Below are 19,210 nucleotides of genomic sequence, written 5' to 3'. Positions count from 1 at the left end.
GATGGGCTTCTCATGTAAACAAAGTTTATCTTCAAAGGGAAAACCTCTGTGAGCCACAGGAAACACATTTACAAACTCATATTAGAACAAAATCACTTCATAGAGGAAAGCCACGGGGGATACCTAAAAGTAAAGTAAGGAAAGATGTGATCTTTCCATAGAATGCTCTGTTTATCCTTTGCTAAGCTTCCCTTGTCATATTTATAGAGGAAAATAACCCATATCTGTTCTCAGAACGTGCTGCTGTTTACCCAGGGCTATCTGCAGATATCTTCAACAATCTTCATGTACAAAATTACAGGAAAAAAAATAAGTTTTTGTATTTGTTGTTCATTTAATGCAGAAAGAAAACTATTTTCAGCAAATAGGAGATTGACATCATTAACATTTAATTTCATTATATAGAATAAGAGAGGAGAGTTTATGTAGCTTGAATACCAGTTCAAAACCTTTAACATTTTGCCCCTAATCCTGTCATGAGTTTTCCATTTGAATGCTTTTAGAGTCTCTTGAGATTTAAAAGTGCAAACATGAGGCTGTGAGAGAGATAACAAGGCAAAAATATTGTTTTAAAACATCTTCCGCAATAGCTTTATCTTGGACTCAGGAAAATAATTTCATCCTAACTACAAAGTTGTCAGTAAAAATCACCATAGCAACACTATCCTGGCACCTTCTCAACAATGAAAAGGGCTGGGTCAGGGAATGACAGAATGTGCGGCCATCCCAGGTAGAGATGGACAGCCACCAGCAGGATGCACACTTCAAGCATTTTTCCAATTACAGTTGAGGGATAGGGTTGGGTCAGGCATCCTACATCTTAGAATGGGGAGGGAATTTATCACGAGTCTGCAATGGCTACTCAAAATCCATTTAGTCAATTTAAGTAATCAAGGTACACTCTCTGGTTAATTTTGATGGGAAGAAGCACTTAGCATTTAGCGATGGTAGGATACAGCCTGGTTTTCAGGACTGGGTTGAATCTTAGTGATCATTTGATCCACATCTGAGAACTTCCAGAAACTGCAAGTTTACTTCATTTTTCTAAGTAAAGTCTCTTGAGCTTTTATCAGAGTCTCAAAGATAATCATGATCCCCAAAGCTTTAAGAGCCACTGATCTATGTTAATCTTCATTCTATGCACATGGACACAGAAGGAAAGTATTTATCCAAACGCACAGAACCACTAGGCAGTATATCTTTCTGTTTTATTCCCCTTCTTGTAGTATTATGACTACCTTGCCCTTTGCCAATCTAAACCCTAGGGTACAACCATTTTTCTTGGTATCATCAAATCCAGCAGGTGGATGCCTTGAACTAGTCAATTAGCAAATGATTAATGATTATCAAGCAGGCATACACCACAGAAGTTATATTCTGGGAGGCTCCTAGGAAATATAAACACAGCTCATTGTCACGGAGTCAACAGTATAACAACACATCGAAGGATGAGTGCAATAATAGAAGACAGAAGAACCAGTAAGAAACCACAGTAAAATAGCAAATTTCAAAAGCTGTATTTGAATGGCTACATGAACTGAAATCCTCAAGTAAGACTATGAGGACCAGGAAGAGCCTAAACTAGGATTTGACTGTATTTGAATTTGTATAACTGAAAAGGAACTGAGAATCCCTGGGTGGAGGACAGATTCACGCAGTATCAGCTGTGTGTGGTATGAACGTATTAAGTGTCAACTACTTGCTAAATATGAAGTGGGTTGACCAAAGAGAGTAAAATAGTATGGGTCTCTGATATGAAGGATCATTTAATCCATGCCAAAGATAGGTATAACACCTAAAAACATTAGCCATCACTGTAGTGGGTAAATAAGTATACGTACCTTTAGGCATAAACACATACTCAGGGCTTTCCTTACTAACTTCTGTGTCACCAGCTTGCCACATTAACTGATGTTCTACATTTGTTCCTACCAACTGAACAACTGGCTTATTAAGAGTCTACTGTGGTTATCCCCAAACCTGTTTATGACTTCTGTGTTTGTTATTTAATATTATGTAAAACAGTGAAATGTGAACATGAAAATGAGTAACAGCTATGTTGTTTTTGAGAGATTTGAAAAAGCTGAACTACTTTAAAAATGCCACTGAACTAACTGAAAGCAAGACAATTGTAAAAGAATGGGGAAAGATTATCAAATTTTAGGGTTCTGCACCCTCCTTTGCAAATGACTTTATGATTCTGGTTTGATTGAAAAAAAACTATCTGTAGTAAGTACAGGTGAGACCTTCTAAGTGGGTTTTTGCATGAGTATTAATGGTGCACCTCATTCATGGGCCCACATCTAAAGAAAAGACTATGGCCCTACATTAATAGAGTGGTGAATTGATGTACGTTTATAGAATTCATTTAAAAATAGTGTTTAAAGTATTATATATCATTTTAAAAATATAATTTCTGACTTTAACTGACTTAACAGACTTTAACTCTCCCCAACAAACCCAACAGTATTTGTGAAGGACTTTTAAAATAAATGAATGGGCAAGTCTATAGGTACCCTCTCACTTTACCGGAGGTACATGCATACTTGTGTGCAAACCACATAGACGCTTGTCAGTCTCCAAGGTTCTTCTCAAGATGGACTCAAATTCAAAATCCCCCCCACAAATCAGACTCCAAAACACACTGAAAGACTTTACTGAAAATCTTGTGAGAAAATTAGAAAGGCCAACTTTTTCCTAGATGTTCTGCCTCTAAATAAATGTTGAAAATATTTAATGACCATCACTTGACAGTCATTTCTAAGTTATTAGCCCACCTGGAGTACACACATATCTTAGAAAGGTTCAAAGGGGGTAAACAGGCAAATAAGAATGTGCGAAGGGGCCAGGGATTTAGCTTAGTGGTTCTGCCGCCTGCCTCGCAAGTGCAAGAACCTATGTGGGAGGGTCATGAATCTAAACTTTAAAAGTAATCACAAACTCAACACAAATTCAGTGGACCGGCTACTGTTAAAAAAGCTCAGGGACCATAGGAGAGGAAAGAGGTGTTCTATATTAATCACTTGGCAGAAAGTGCTCCAGATCCCTGTTTGAAGTAGAATTTGAAGTGTTGGCACTGCTTAGTTTGGGTGGGGAAGATATAGTGAGCATAGGCCACTGTCTTTAAATAAGAAACAGACTGTGCATCAAATGAGGATAATGTAGGCATCTTCTTGGTCTTCCATATTGGAGCAGAAGGCAAAATGGTTCCTTACAGAGAAGCCGATGGCAGCACATTATAAAGTAAACATTTTGATGTCAATTAAGAATAGTCAAAAATGATGCCAACTGCCTTGGACTGGATGAGCTTTGCACCAATGGTCTTACCTAACCAGAGATTGTTGGCCATCAATCAGGAAAGCTGAGGTCATGAGTGACTTCCTAATCAGACTTTGAGTTTAGATTTAGCTCAGTGTCTCTGATCTCAATCCACATTGATCCAGAGCAATGTTTTTGCATGATTCATAGAAAGATAGATATTAGACATTGTAATACAGTAAACATCACAAATATTAATGAAAATACTAGATATTTAAACTAAAATATAATTTATTACAATAAAAGACACATTGCTGTCAACTGCCTTCAAAATACTCCTCCTATTTATCTCATCATTCTTGCCTCTTTCTGAAGCATTTCTGAAGACCCCTTTTGTGTCTTTAGTTGTGGTGTCACGGCTGCTTCGATGTCTTGAATTGAGTCAGTGTTTAACATTTATGGCCATTTTGACTTTGCAGAAGAGCCAGAAGTCACATGGTTCCGGAGTCATTGAATAAGGTGGATGAGAACACACTATAATGTCTTTCTGAGCCTATGTTTCTGTTGGATGGCACTCAGCAGCAGCATTCAATGTATTTTTGATCACACCTCGTGAAGACCTTCATGAAAGAGGACTTCTAGAATTGCTTCAGAAACTGGCAAGAACAATGGGATAAGTGTGCTCAAAGTGAAGGGCAATGTTTTGAGGGGAGTTAATAGCAATGTGTCTTTTGGTGTAATATATTTTTTGTAAGATTTAACAATTCATTGTATATTTTGATCACCCTTGTATATACATGCACACACACAACTGAAACCCAAGTTTTACAAAGTAATTCTTATTTTTATTGTATGTAACATACAGCCTCTGGTAATCTTTCAGTTCTATTCTATTTCTCTTTTATAAAAACTCTCGGCCAGGATCCTCTCACACAATTTCACTGGCTTTTGTTGAGTCATCACCCACAAGAGAACCCCTGTTCTTGAAGCTGAGGGAAAAAATGAAGTTCAAGGCATGTTACAGACATTAACTAGGAAACTGGGCTAAAAGTGGTTAAATTATGATAGGAAAAACTTTTGAGAATGGAATTTGTTGGAGCAGAAAGCTGTCCTCCAGGGAATATTGCAGAATGGCCTTGACAGAGGAGGCCACCATGCTGGCCGGGGAGGGAGTGGACTAAAGGTCTAAGCGTAGTACAACCAGATATATGTGGCCGCTTTCCCTCAACATCAAACCTAGCATTCCACAGTATAATGCTTTCTGAATGTGATCCATCATTCCACGATGTACATATTTTCTGAAGGACCGTGGATTATTCAATGACTTCTTGGTCTCATATTATCCCATCATCTCAGAAACAGAGTTAATAAAAATCTCGTCTGAACTGTTCCATGCCTTGAACCCAATACTGCTCTTGCACAGATTACATCACCTTCTATTGTAACTTTACATTTCTGTTTTCCCTACTAGTCTATAAATTCATTAAGAATAGCATTTTGTCTTATTCATCTCTATGTTCCTCGAGATCTCTGCATGATCTTTCAAAAATGCAAACACCTTCAGTCCCTTTCCTCTTCAAACTTTCTGCAGCTCCCTATTCTCTTCAGGATAAACACAAGTTCTTTTATAATGCCTTTTTCGGTCTAACTCTTGCTTACCCATCTCTCACCACACATAGCTCTGGGCTTCCTAAGCAATTCCAAGAGCCTTTTTCTTCTTGCCTCCAAACCATTGCTTTGAGTGGCTTCTTCTAGCCTCAGCCTTTCTTGTTGCTTCCTCCCTTCTTGTCTGCTCAGTAATCTCTGATGTATCCTTCTTAGCTACTCTAAGAAGCCTTCTCAAACTCCCTCAGAACTGGGTCACTAATAAATATGTACAACTTTTGTGTGTCCACGTGAAAGTTTTAAAAATTTAAAAAACAAATTCAGATGTCAAATACGTATTCCTCCAGGGCCCTATCCCCACCTTTGCTATAGTATCCACTACTCTAGTCTATGCTAACCTGCACTCTCTGCTCAGCTGTCCAAGGGTTGAGGATATAGTTTACTCATCCCTCAATCCCTTGCACATGATTTGTATATGTAAGATACTCAATATATACATGTTTGTGTGCTCATAGTGGGTATGCAATAAAGAGTGGGTGAGCTGAATTGAAAATATTTTCAGAATTTAACCCTAGGAATAACATGGTGCCCTAACCCCAGGGGTTGGCAAATTTCAACCAGCTGGCAATGTTTGTCAACTTTTAATGGATCACAAGTGCATCCAATTGTCCAGGTATTGTCCTTTGCTGCTTTTAAACTATAATAGCAGAGGGAAGTATTGAGACAGAGTTCACATACCTGGCCGAACAAAAAATGGTTACTATCTGATCCTTTGGGAAAAGTTTGCCAACCCCTGACTAAAACAACAGTCTTTAATCTTCTTGTGTCACTGGGACAGTCTGATGACGCCCATAAACCTCTTTTAAGAATGTTTTCACATGTAGAAAGTGAAAAAATATCACAAAGGAAATGAATCATATTAAAAACAATTATCAGAATAATAAATTGATAGTCATATATATACTTCTTTAATAACATGAAATAGCAAAACCTACTAATGAATTTAAATCACTGTGTTATTTTCAATGTAGTGGTAAACATAACTGGTACTTTGTTATATGTGCAACAATTGTGATGGATAAGAAAAGACCTATCCTCCTAATGGTGACAAATCATAAGAATTACTAATACCACTGTGGTTTCCTGTCTGCATCGATTTATGAAGAAAATGCTAAGTTTCAGTTGCTGATAATTATTTTCCAGCTGCGTGCACAGACTCCTTGTGTTCTATCCAGGGAACTTTTGGGGATCTACAGAGTACAGGTTAAGCATTCTGCTCTAAGGGAAGAGGCATGATCCCATCCATTATCCAGGGAAAACAGGACAGAGGTGAGAGATAACATCACCCTCAGAAGAGCCTCCAGTTGTCTGTCAATTGTGCAGCCTGGTTTTATGCAGGATCTGTTCTTCACTGAAACGAACTCCAAAACCAGTAAGGAGTCACATTAAAAAAAAAAAAAAGATTTAACCTTCACCTTCCAGCCTCTTTACATTTATTTATGTTTTGGTTTAACCCAACCAAATGACAAACAGATGGATAGAATGGGGTAATGATAAACTCCACAGTCAATCTGTCCCAGGTAGGGCAATAAGAGAGCATGCTTTTTATTTACAGTTTACAAATGTCTCCCAAAAGTGCTTCACAAGAATTCAATTTATGTCAACTCCCAACAATCTGACCAGGAATTATATTAGGAATTCTCACAGTAGTAGCGATTGACGCTTTCAGGAATCCATTTGTAGAACTGTAGGTCAGACTTTTGCAAACACTTGCAGAACAGCCCTTCCACTGGAGCCTGGACTTGACAGCTGCCAGAATTTCTGGGACCAGGAATCTGCCTGGAAGGCACTTCTGAGATTTTCAATTTTGAAACTAAAGAAAAAGGAATTCTTCTCTTTATGAAGTACCACTTGGTAACATGGAATCTCAGCTAACATGCAGGCAAGCCCATTCTTGCTCATTTTTAATTCTGTTGCTGGCAGTAAGGAAGGCTTGTGACTGAATATCAAAACTTCCTAAACTCCTTCTTGAAAAGAGCGAGGAAATGTTTTTTATTTTCTCTCTAATTCTCCTTAAATTAACTAATCATTTAAGAATGATTCTTTAGGGATAGGGATGTAGCTCAGTGATAGAGTACTTGCTAGCAAGCACAAAGGCCCTGGGTTCAATCCCCAACACCTCTAAATTCCAATTCCAAATTTTTAAATATTTTCAATTTTAATTTAATTTCTTTAATTTAATTTTTAAAAATTTAAATATTTTCAATTCTAAATTTTGAGGGTTAGAAAACCAACACAGAGCTATATTACTCTTAAATATTGCTGTCATTTGTCCAACTGTTGCTATATATTTTAGTAAGGTGCTATCAAGAAAGTTGGCAATTCACTTATGAAGAGCTATAAAATTCAAGTTTTCCTTCCACATGGAATAAATTCATAGCAGGCACTTTCGAGTCAGCAGCACATATTTAGGTTATCTGAAGCATTCCCATCTACTGATGTGCCTTTCATGATGAGAAAATAATAGAAATAAATAACTTCCAATGGGAATGAAGAGGGTGTCTAGGTGCAAATCCATGTTGAGTCCCATCTGGTTTGTATTTCTACATTGTTAATGTAAGAGGTTGGTTACCATTGTGACCAATTAGTGATATTAGTGATAAAGGTTTCATTTAGCCACTTGTGGCTAATGCTTTTTAAATAATCTACTTAAAAATAAGTAATACATTTTCAAGTGCCTCAAAGTAAAAGAACCAGCCTAAAAAAAAATCCCCTGCAAGACACTCCTCTAAGTGCTATACTGGAATCTTTCTATCTTTGAGACCCTTCTTAGGTAGCCACTATTATCATCTGCATCTTATGGCTGAGGGAAGTTAGGCTTACAGGGTTAAGAAACTCACTCAAGGTCACTTGCTAGTCATTGACATTCTCTAGATTAAGCTTCAGAGCTTTTGACCCTGACCATAATACAAATCATACCATTTTTATAACCATTCAAGGAAATCCAGAATTCATTCAGTTTCCTTGCTGAATCCCAGACTTGATCTTTATATCAGTAACTGCCTTTGCAGCCTCACTCCTTGAGAGGTAATTAATTGAATTCACTTGTTACTTACAGCTAAAGGAAGAATTTGTGATGGATAGAAAGACAGATGACTTTTGACAAAAATATCAATTTGTGAACAACCATTTTGAATACCCACCGATTGTATGATCTTGAGATTTCTCAAGTGAGACCAGCAATCAGCTGCAATCTGCCTAGAAACAGCCCTGTATGAAGGTGAATTTTTCAAGTCTTATTATGGAAGGCACCTGCAAGGGACCAGGGAATTATTTAGGCAGAAATATGTGAAAGGGTTAAGAAGGGAATTATTACTCCCTTTCATTTGTTAGTAAAAATGTCTAGTATGAGATTTAGAGATCAACATTTCTTGTTCTTTGTTCCTAAAATGTACCCAGAAATCCTGTATTTTGGATTATCATACGTACCCAAGATAAGTTAGTAGCGAACTTTTCATTAGAAAGTCATTGAAAGCTTTAATCTGCCCTTTCCAGCAGTTGGCAATGCAAAACTCCAGAGCAGTTTTAACTAATCATGCGATACCTACAAAAAACTATGTAAGTGAAATGAAAACTATTTTTCACTTCTAGCCAACCCCATGGATCACATATGTGGGGCATGGCACCCCAAGTGGAACATCAGTGATGAGGGACATTTTTCCAGGCCTTTGGTTTTCATTGCCACATAGTATATATTTCTGCTTATGAGAAAAGCACTTACTCCAGGGAAATTCTTAGGCAGAGGAAGGGAGATTTCTCAGATATTTATAGCCAAAATATTTCAAAACATAGGTAGCTATATTTATGCTTGGTTCTTATTCTAATAAACACTGAGCATTGCTGCCCACAAAGAACTTTTCAGTATCACTTGAGAAAAAGAAATATTCTCTTCAAATGCATGGCTTTTCTGTTTTAAAAAAGCAGTTGAGTTTCAAAAACATTACAAAATGTGTTACAGCCTGTAGGCTTGCTTAAAAATTGCCTCTTCAAATCTCCTCTATGGTGCTTAAAAATATTTAAAAATCTACTCTTGCCAAAGAACCTAATGAGCCAACTTTGGGAGAGATTTTTGAAGAATTCTCCCATTGTTCATCAACAAGAGAAATTTCTTACAGTTCTGGAGGCTGGCAAGTCCAAGATCAAGTGCCAGTAGATTTGGTTTCTGGTGAGGGCCTGATTCTGGAAGGTCTTATTTCTAGTTCACAGATGGCACTGTCTTACTGTGTACTTACATGGCAGGGAGGTAGGTGAAACCTCTCAGGCCTCTTTTATAAGACCACTAATCCCACCCATGAGGGCTCCACCTCATGAGCTAATGGCCTCACAGAGGCCCCAGTCTCCTAACATCATCATCTCAGGAGTTAGGACCTCAACACACAAATCTGGGGAAAGAGGGACACAAACATTCAGGTCATGGCACACACTGTATAAATGCAATTTCTATACAGAGCCCAGGAAAGCACTCTCCAAACACACATCCTCAAGCACTCACTTGAAATGGGATAGGCTCTGCCATATCTATGGATGGATTTATTCTGCACCCCAACATTAAATGTAGCAATAAGTCACAGAGGCGTTTCTTAGAACAGCAAGAGCAGCCCGAGAGGAGGCTTCCTCTTCCCTCTGCCTGCCGGTTTCCGGGTGGGCTGTGTCCCTGCCTTTGTCTCTGACACTGGATCACAGACATGAAGGCACATGGAGTTTCATGACAAAATAAAAAAGCACTGGGCTGGAAGACAGAAAAATTAAATTCTAATTTTAATTCTATGCCTAATGAGTTGTTTGACTGTGGCAAAGTAACTCCAGTGGTTGAGTCAGAGTTTTCTCTTTTGTAAAAGGAAAATGGTATGGTGGGAAGGAAATAAACACATATGCAATGCCTACTGTGCACAAATGTGCTGCAAAGACTGAGTGATAATCACAGTGAGGGCTGCCTTTACCTGATGGTACTGATGAGGATAATATGGAAGTTTTGAGATGAAATAACTGGACTGCAACTGTACATTCTAGTAGCAACAGATGCAGAATTCCTAGTACAAGAACTGTCACAGGGACTGGCTTTCCCCGTACAACCATGTTCCATCTGGAACACCAAGGAGTCCATGAACTCTACACTTGAAGCTAGCATTCCAGGGCATTGTGAAGGTACCTTGTCAAGGTATGTATATTTATTTATTTATTTATTGGTACAGAGATTGAACTCAGACCTTGCGCTTGCAAGGCAGGTGTGGCGCCACTGAGCTAAATCCCCAGCCCTATATGCATATTTAAAAGGATTAACAGTTTGTAAGAATGAGGTATAATTTAAAAAAAATTAAAAAAAAATATATATATATATGAATTTGAGCATTGAAGCCCTCAGATGTTAGGAATAGTTCTAAATATTAAAACGTATTTTTGCTAGAAGGAATTATGATTATTAAATACAGGTACATAATGCCCGTGTGTAGCTTACACTTTGCAGGTTTTAAATGTGTACATCGATTCTTCTCATACGTGATCTCATTGGATCCTCCTAACCACACATTATAAGTCGAGAGAAGTTACTGTCCATGTTTTGCAATTGGGAGTTTGGGGACAGTGGTCCTGGACCCCATCTCACTTCCCTTTGTCTCACCTCTGATTTCAGCAGCAGCTGTGCTGTGACCATTCTGTGAGAGTTCAGACTCACCTCCTGCCGCCCACACCCACCCTCAAGCCTGAGCGATGCTTGAGATCTCAGTGGAATCAAGGCCCCAACAAAGACTCCATTACCTATAACACACTCTTCTGTCCCTTCTATGTACTCTTTCCCTGTTTCACTCTCTCTATTCTCTCATTTTTGTTTCAAAATAAACTACTTATACTCCGTCTTTGTCTGAGAATCTGCTTTGAGGGAAACTCAAGCTCTGAGAACTGGGACACAGGAGGGAGGATGACTTGCCCAGAGCCATGCGGCTGGTGAGCAAAGGAAGCAGCACTTTCTCCCAGGTCTTCTGGTTCTGAACCCATTGAAGCTTTTATCTTCTACTTTCAGCTGGGCACACAGGTTAGGAAACTGCCATTTCTGGATTTGTCAATAATACCAGACACAGAAGCAAGTTTTAAAGAAACATGTTTGGGCACAAAATTAATAATAAATGATAATTGCCATCTTTGCTGAGGATACACAGATGATCTGCTAGTCTATGATAAAAAATCTGTGCATTATTCAAAATTTTAAAGTATTACATTTTTTTGCTTTGTCAGAGTTGTCTAATTTACTTGTTTAAGTAAATTATGAATGTTAAGTTTTACCCTCAAGTTTTACAGATGAGAAAGCTGAAGTTTTGAAACTTTCAGGGTTGCACATTTAACAAATACTGAAATCAGGTTAGGGCTTTTTCTCTTCTAGGCACACTGCAGACTTTGCCTACCAGATCTGTTCAAATACGGGATTGCAGATTATCCCCGAGGAAGAACATTGGTCTGGGACTTTGTAGTAGACGTCGCTCACCTCTCCTCTTCCCATTTCTCTCCTTCCCCTTCCCTTGATTGGCATCCATTTGCCCCCTTTCCAATAACAATTTTCCTTTGAGGAGTCAACCCTCTTGAACACTAAGTCTACACACTAAAGGTCCGAACAGCCCATCAATCAGTTCAAAGCTTGCGATATGATCAGATTTTAACCAATGCACAAATTCTCCCCACCTGGCCTGAGTGACTGACTCAGAGAATGAAAAGGGACCAATTCCTGGCTAATTAGAATGAATATCATGATTTTGTGGGGTCCATGGAGAAGTAGTTATTCTCATTCCAGCAGGAAGCTAAGCTAGCACACTGCAAGTCTTGAGCGTCTGCTCCACATTTTGCCACCTATTGGAAAAGTCCATCTGAAAATTAATCAATAAGAAAGAGAGATGGATGGAGACAGACTGATAAGGTGACACAGATCTAGGGTTCCCTGAATTTAGATTTGCCACTGGACTTTACAGCCCCAGGAGCTGGTACATTACTGCCTCCTCTGTTCCTTTTAAGCTTTCTACAAATCCTGCCTGATACAAGGTGTGTACTCAAAAGCACTCAGAAGCCTTAGTACAGTTCAGTTCTGAAGACATGCAGGTTTGTTTTCCACCACCAAGGAGAAGGCTAGGAAGTCAGGCAACAGAAGCAGAGCTAATCAGATCCTGCCAGGATCCTTTGTCCCAGCTTCAGAGAGCCTCAGGAATGAGGTGCTACACCAAACTTTTTATAAATCCATAATGCAGCCTCCTATGAACCCCATCATCTTTAATGCAGAGAATGCCAACTCCACATGCATTGTTTTCAGGCTCACTCATCAGCCACTGCTTCACTTCAAAATCAAACTGCAACCACAGTTCAGAGGAATGATCTTAGATTGGGAATTCCTTTTGTACACCTTTCTCCTCCCTCCCGCCTTCATTCCCTCCCTCCCTCCCTTTTTCCCTCCCTCTCTTCCTGCCTCCCTTCCTTATTTCCTTTCAATAAAATTACACAGCACATTTAGAATCAATGTTTTTACATCTCTAAGTTCTTAAGAACTTCTAATCACTCTTCTCCCTTCTATCAAGCTGAATCACAAGAACTGGAGAGGTAGACATAAGAAAAAAAAGCTGAAATCAGACCAAGAAACTTGCCCCAAGGAAATATGGATGCAGAAGAAACAATGCATTGTGTTTGTTGTCTTAAAGTTTCCCTCTCCCAGAGAAAAGTCATTATCAAATATTTACTTCAGATAAAATGTTTTAAAGCCACAAAGACAAAGTTCAAGCTTGAAATGTAGGGAAGGTTACCAGTAATGGTGCCTCAGGAGTTTTCAGGGCTCAGAACAATGGGGAAGAAAAATAAAGAAGAGGAGGTGAGAAGGGACAGGTTTACCAAATGACCTGCCACCAAAGACGGGTGGGGACAAGTGCTGGCCCAAGTGTAAATGCGGGCCCCCAAGCCATTGGCTCTCTTAAACACATATGTGGCCGAGGCCTCAAGTTGACTCTCCCTCTCATCTTAGTTCACCTTGAGAAAAGCTGAGGTCTCCAAATTCAGTGCACACACTTACCTGATGAATTCCACAGAATAGTACCGAATGGGGGAGCTTCCTTCACTCTCTCCAGGTTTCCAAGAGAGGGCCACCCCGGAGTCAGAAACCACAAGGACATGAGGTCGCTGGGGTGCTGCTGGAGGCAGGCAGGGATCTAGGGAGGACAACAAACACAACTAGACTTGGCTGGTTGTCTCAGCTGCTGGAGAAGCTGAATACACAAAAAACATGTGCCTCTCACAACCAAACCTCTCTGTTCATAAGGACTTCAAAACCCAAACCAAACAAACACCCAAAGTCACAGCTGCATTCACCACACAAGGTTTGAGTCAGTGAAAGCTTGTCTTCCGTCCTCCTCCCAGCACCTCAGCTGGAAAGCTAATGGAGTGAGCTCCCCTGAATGTGACACACACGTGATGTGTTCCCCTCAGACCCTTCCCTCACACCCCCACCTCCTAACAACCTTTTATCTTCGTCTGCATGTTGGAACTGATATTTACCTACAAGGAAAATTAAATGCTTACCATTACTACCACCTATTTTCCAACTCTTGTGCTTGTGTTTTCCCCTGATGATAATGAAAATACACAGCAATTCAAAGAGATTTGGGGTCACACCTTCATTGTAAAGGTGGCTGTCATCCCGCTGACCTCTTACTGTCTTCATGTCCAGATTTTCATACCTCTCATTTTTTTGTTCATACTTTTGCTCAGACCCAGAAGATTTTCCTCACCTTCCAAGAATTTTATTGTAATTCAGGTTGGGGATGCTTACTATTCCCTAACCCTACACAAAGAGTACTTCTGAGTAATGACTGCCATCAACCCCATTTGTACCCCAGTGTTGTCCACTATGGTGCCACTTCAATGAGCGTTTGTTGGATTCCTTCTGCCTATAAATTGAAGTCTCTCTCTCTGTCTCTCTCTCTGTCTCTGTCTCTCTGTTTCTCTCTCTCTCTCTCTCTCTCTCTCTCTCTCTCTCTCTCTCTGTACTGAAGATTGAACCCAGGGCCTTTGCATTGAGCTACATCCTCAGCCCTTTTAAAAATTTTAAAATCTCGACATAATGTCTTGGTAAGTCCCTAAATTGCTCAAACTGATGTCTAACTTGCCATCCTCCTGCCTCACCCTCAGCTTCTAGAGTACTGGGATTGTAGGTCTGTACCACCACACCCAGCTAAATCTGATGCTCTCTCCACTTCCTTGCTTTCTTAATTCCTACTCACCTGTCAGATCTCCACTTAGTTTTCATCTCCCTAGGCTGTAGGTTCCTTTAGCATGGTGGGTGGGGGGTATACCTTATAGTCTGTGACTACACACTAAATAGATCATGTCTCGACTCTACTCAACACTGTGCTTGCATTGATCACCCTCAAGTTTCTGGAGCCTAGCATAGTGTCCGGCACATGGTAATTCCCTACTGATATTTACTGAATGAAAGTATGAATGAATACCAGCCTGTCATTTTCTTATTAATAAATTTGAACCTCTATTACCTTGGGACAAAATGGTAATGTGCCGAGGAGAACTAAGCCTCCCTTTGGCAGTCTGGCTGTAAGCTGCTATGCTCACTCGATATTCAGTGCCCGGCTTCAAATCTCCAATCACTTCCTCCTGTCAACAACCAAACAAGAAAGGTGCCAATGGTCACAAGCTCTGTTTGAGAAAGCTGTACAATTTCTATAATATTTACATCTTGAAGTCCCTGTGAAATTGCCTGGGACACAAATTGTTTTGCTTTGGCTAAAAGGATTGGCCCAGTTTTAAAATTTGTGAAAGGAAAACAATATAGCATATCTTCCAAGACTGGAGGGTCACTCTTTATTGGAATCTACACACTACCACAGAGGTGGATTCATTCACATTATCAACTGTTGCTCCTATCTTCTGAATTCCTTGATCAAAGTATAACACTTTAGGATGCAGATGAGGATCCTCCCCAGGGTAGGAATCCCACATTTTTTCTTTCAATTAGCAGACTTCAGATGCTCAGAGACCAGTTATGTCTCAAACTGACATCTTAATTTGTACTTATAAAGTAGGGACTAGAAGTAAAAATGAGTACGGTATGATATGTACCTGTACTAATTCCCCACCGCCAAGATGAATATACTTATTTTGAATTATAAACATATAATTATAAAGAAAGAAAAAATGTAAACAGCCTCAGAATCACCACAAAGGCTTTCTTAAAACAAATTCCTGGACCCGATCTAGTATTTCTTGGGAAGGGCTTGATAATTTGCATTTATAGTAAGTTCCCAGCCCAGGTGATGCTGGCCCAGTGACCACCTACTGAGTACCACTACAGTTAACTGTGGATGGATGTGTGAAGTCCCCTGTACAAAATCCCTGACCTAAAAGCCTCAGTGAAGAGGACACCTTCAGCTTCAGCAAAGGTAGTGTGTTGGGCTGGGGATGTTGCTCAGTGGTAAAGTGCTTGCCTAGCATGTGTGGGGCCCTGGGTTTGAGCCACAGTACTATGCAAAGGAGAAAACAAAAAAATTTAAAGGTGATGTGTTAAATAGTAGGTAGGAGCCTGGCTTCATCAGTGAGAAGAAGCAGCACACTGTCCTAGAGAAGACACCAGCTGGGAGTCAACAAATCCTGGACTTGAATCCTGATTTTACCACTTAGTACCAGCTTTGGCCTTGATATTAAATCCCTGAGCCTCAGCTTCTTGCTGCATAAAATGGGCATGACATACAACTATCTCGTGAGATCATATGGTTTAGGGTAATGTGCATAGTAGCTGGTATGGAGGATGTGTTCAAGCAATAGGTTGTAATGACTGCTGTCTTGGATATGTGGGTGTGTGGGGATGCTCCTCCTCCTCCTTACCAAGGTTCCCCATCCACTCCCCAAAGCCTGCTTCCTGACACTTTCCCTGACCATACTGATCCAGTAATTCCACCCAAAATATAATATAATATAATATAATATAATATAATATAATATAATATAATATATAACTTTCCTGACACCAAAATTCAAAACTTCTTGAACACTGACATGACACTATGAACGCAAAATTTGACTGTGACAGGCCACAGTCAAATCACAAGTGCACTAAAACTATTGCACAACATTACATCCAATCTATATGTATAAGGTGTATACACGAAACATAAAATAAATTTTGTATTTAGACTTGGGTCCCATCATCAAGATATCTCAGTATGTCTACATGCAAATATTCCCAAATCCAACAACAAAATAAAGAATGAAATCTGAAACATTTTGGTCTCAAATATTTCAGAGAAGGGACATTCAATCTGCACTGTGGATTTTTACTGTTTCTCTTATGAGAATGTAAGTCACTTGAGAAGAGAAATCATGTATTTCTTCACAATGACCTCTGCAAATGACTAAACATTCATTGTTGTTAAAGAGTGGGAGATTCAAAGTATGTTTTGAAAGCATTCAACAAATAATTAATAAAGTTTAATGCAGTAGTCCTTAAACCTTGACTGCATTTTAGAATCACTTGGACATCTAAATTAATCAGTCAATACTAATGTTTGGGCCCCACTCCGGACCACTTAAATCAGAATCTCTGGGAGCAGTTTCCAGGAGTCTGCTTAACACTTTCCAGTGATTCTACATCCAAGTTTTGTATCACAGGTCTAGGGCATGTCTCACCTCCCATGCCTGGTCCCTGTGTGTTCTCACTCCTCTCTTTGTCATGTATCTTCAACTTCTCCCATAGCTACCTGATTTTCCTGTATTTACTGTGCTCATATCTCTCCCATCCCTAAAAAAGTCATTCCCCTACCTCACATGACTACTTGGTCCCCTCTTCAAAGGTCACCTTCTTGAAGTTGTGTCCACTTCCTCACCTCCTAGTTACCTTTCAACTTACAATTTGGCCTCTCTCCTCTGAAAACCTACTGCAATATTCTTACCAAAGTTCCCATAACAATAGTGTAGTAAATCCAATGCATCTATTTCAGTCTCTATGACCCTTCGCAACTTTCAATTTTGTTGTTGCTTCTGAAATCTCTTGGATTCCTTGGAAACAATGGCTCTGATCCTTCTTGGTCTCCTACTTCTCTTGTTGCTGCTTTTCAATATCCTCTATCCATTCCCCTTTTTCTGTTGGTCTTTCCCAGGAGCTTATCCATTACAATCTCTTTCCCTCTGTTGGCTCTTTTGTAGACAAACACTTCTATACCCTTACCTGCTGGCACCACCTTCATGGTCATGCCTCCGAAATCGGCACCTCTAGCTCTGGCCTGCTTCTTGATCTAGGTGTGCATTTGTGACTGCCTCTTGAATAACTCTACCCAATGGCTACCATGCCACTCGAGTTCAACACAACCAAAGCTCAACTAATCATTCTTTGTCACACTATCGAAATAGGGCTTAACCCATTGCATTCTCTGTAATTACCCAAGCCTGAAATTCTTTATATTGTCCTCTATGTGTTCCTCTCTGATCCCTAACCATCACCCAATCAGTTACCAATGAAGCTGATGCCATTTTAAAAAATCACTTAAATTTATGTCATTTCATCCTTACAGGTCCTTGTAATTAAGACAATGGGCTCTGCCTTCCTCTCCCACAAAATCTGCTTGTACCTCCAATTCAGATTCCATGTTGCTATGGTAAAGTTATATTCCTAACACTCAAATCTGAGCATATCTCTTTCCACTTTACCACCCCCTTAGCCTAGTCCATTTGTGTTCCCCTGTTTATCCTTCTAGCTTCATCCCCTGTCATCTCCCCTCCTTGCATTCTACATAACAGTCATACTTAAGAAGTTGGCAGGGCTCATATTTATGCCATTCAATTCCTTGCCTCTGGGCCTTTGAACCTGCTGCTTCCTCCACATGCAATGCCCTTCTCCCTACTCTTGCCTGGCTCACCCTGCTCATCCTTCATGACTCAGTTCAGTTGAGACATTACCTCATTTCTCTAAACCCAGCCCCCAGTCTGGTTAGGTGCCCCTCCTCTATGCTTTCTTGGTGTCCTTGGTGGACTTCAATCTTAGCACTACTCACCTTATATTGTAATTGCCTGTTTGTCACCTTCTCCCCATCCACATGAGGACACGAAGCAAGTTCTTATTCTTCTGGCATCCCAAAGCTTACATAGTATTATCAGACATATAGCAAATACTTATGCAATGCTTTTTGATGAGTGAATAAATGTACTGAAGTGAAATGAAAGAAAGAAATCAAGAGCCAAGATGACCCATATAAACAGATTACCTCATCAAGAAACCAGTTTTAACTACTGACTCCTCCATCTTAATCAACAGCATCACATCTGCTATGTTTTGAAGGTGTCCCCCAAAGTACACATGCTGGAACCTTAATTCCCAACAAAACAGTGTTGGGAGACGAACCTTAACAAGAGGAGGTGAGGGCATGAGGGCAGAGTCCTCCTGAGTAGATTAATGTCATTATTTTAAAAGTGAGTTAGTTAGCATGAGAGTGGGCTAATTATTGAGAGTAAGCTAGTTATAAGAGCAAGTTTGACCCCCTCTTGCTCTCTTGCTTTTCCACCTTCCACAGGCACTATATGCTGTGCAGATATCAGTACCATGCCTTTGGATTTCCCAGCCTTAAGAACCATAAACCAAATAAATTTATGATATTGTTACAAGACAAACAAAAACAATACCTCTGTCTCAGATCCCAGCATCGGTAACTCCAACCACTAACTCCCAAGTTGAATGGTCCAGAATCTGAGGGCTCAGGTATACCTAAGAAGCTCTTCTCACACTCTCCCGACTGCCACTCCAGGCTCAGCCCATGGAGCAGAAACACACTTTCAAATAAACTCAGTGCCCTCACAGGCTTTTGCTTTAGGATCCTTTTCGCCTGAGAAGTCACCATGCTGTATGCAGTGTGGGGATGGTGCTGTGATTTCATCGATTATTGTAGATATTAGCTATGCACCAATACTAAATTTACTATCTTTAATTACCATATGTGAAGGTGTTTTCTCTGTCTTAGGAAAAAGGTATCTTGTACACACAGCCTTATTTAATTCCTTCATTCTTGTGAAGTGGTATCTTTCTCACCTTCATTTAGAGAGGTGAAAACTAAAGCCCTGAAAATTTCATAATTTGTTCAATGACATCTATTTAGTAAGTGTCAAAATAGAAAATTAAAACTTGCTCAGTTTGACTCTAAGACCTGAGTTCTAACTGGATAATACCTGTATGGAAAATATTAAGTGATATTTAAATCAATAAAACATAGTATTGATGAATAAAGAAGATTGGATTATTGGTACTTTACCTATGGAAGTTAAATGTATC

At 39.7% G+C, this 19,210-nt stretch overlaps 1 protein-coding gene across 4 annotated transcripts in view; it reads right to left on the bottom strand.

Annotated features, from left to right (window-relative positions):
* Positions 1-19,210, bottom strand: part of Egflam (EGF like, fibronectin type III and laminin G domains) — a 167,922-nt gene that overhangs the window by 80,769 nt on the left and 67,943 nt on the right. For all 4 annotated transcript variants that reach the window (XM_004848597.4, XM_021261483.2, XM_021261482.2 and 1 more), the window contains 2 exons: positions 14,436-14,553; positions 12,959-13,094 (listed from right to left, as the gene is read on the bottom strand). In XM_004848597.4, coding sequence (XP_004848654.3) covers positions 12,959-13,094; positions 14,436-14,553 — 254 coding nt within the window. Of the gene's footprint in view, positions 1-12,958; positions 13,095-14,435; positions 14,554-19,210 lie in introns of those variants that run through there.

The sequence above is a fragment of the Heterocephalus glaber genome, unplaced genomic scaffold (genome assembly GCF_053883595.1).
Source record: "Heterocephalus glaber isolate CG9 unplaced genomic scaffold, H.glaber_assembly_v1.0 deba00001538, whole genome shotgun sequence".
NCBI lineage: Eukaryota > Metazoa > Chordata > Mammalia > Rodentia > Bathyergidae > Heterocephalus > Heterocephalus glaber.
This window is presented reverse-complemented; position numbering and strand designations above follow the sequence as displayed.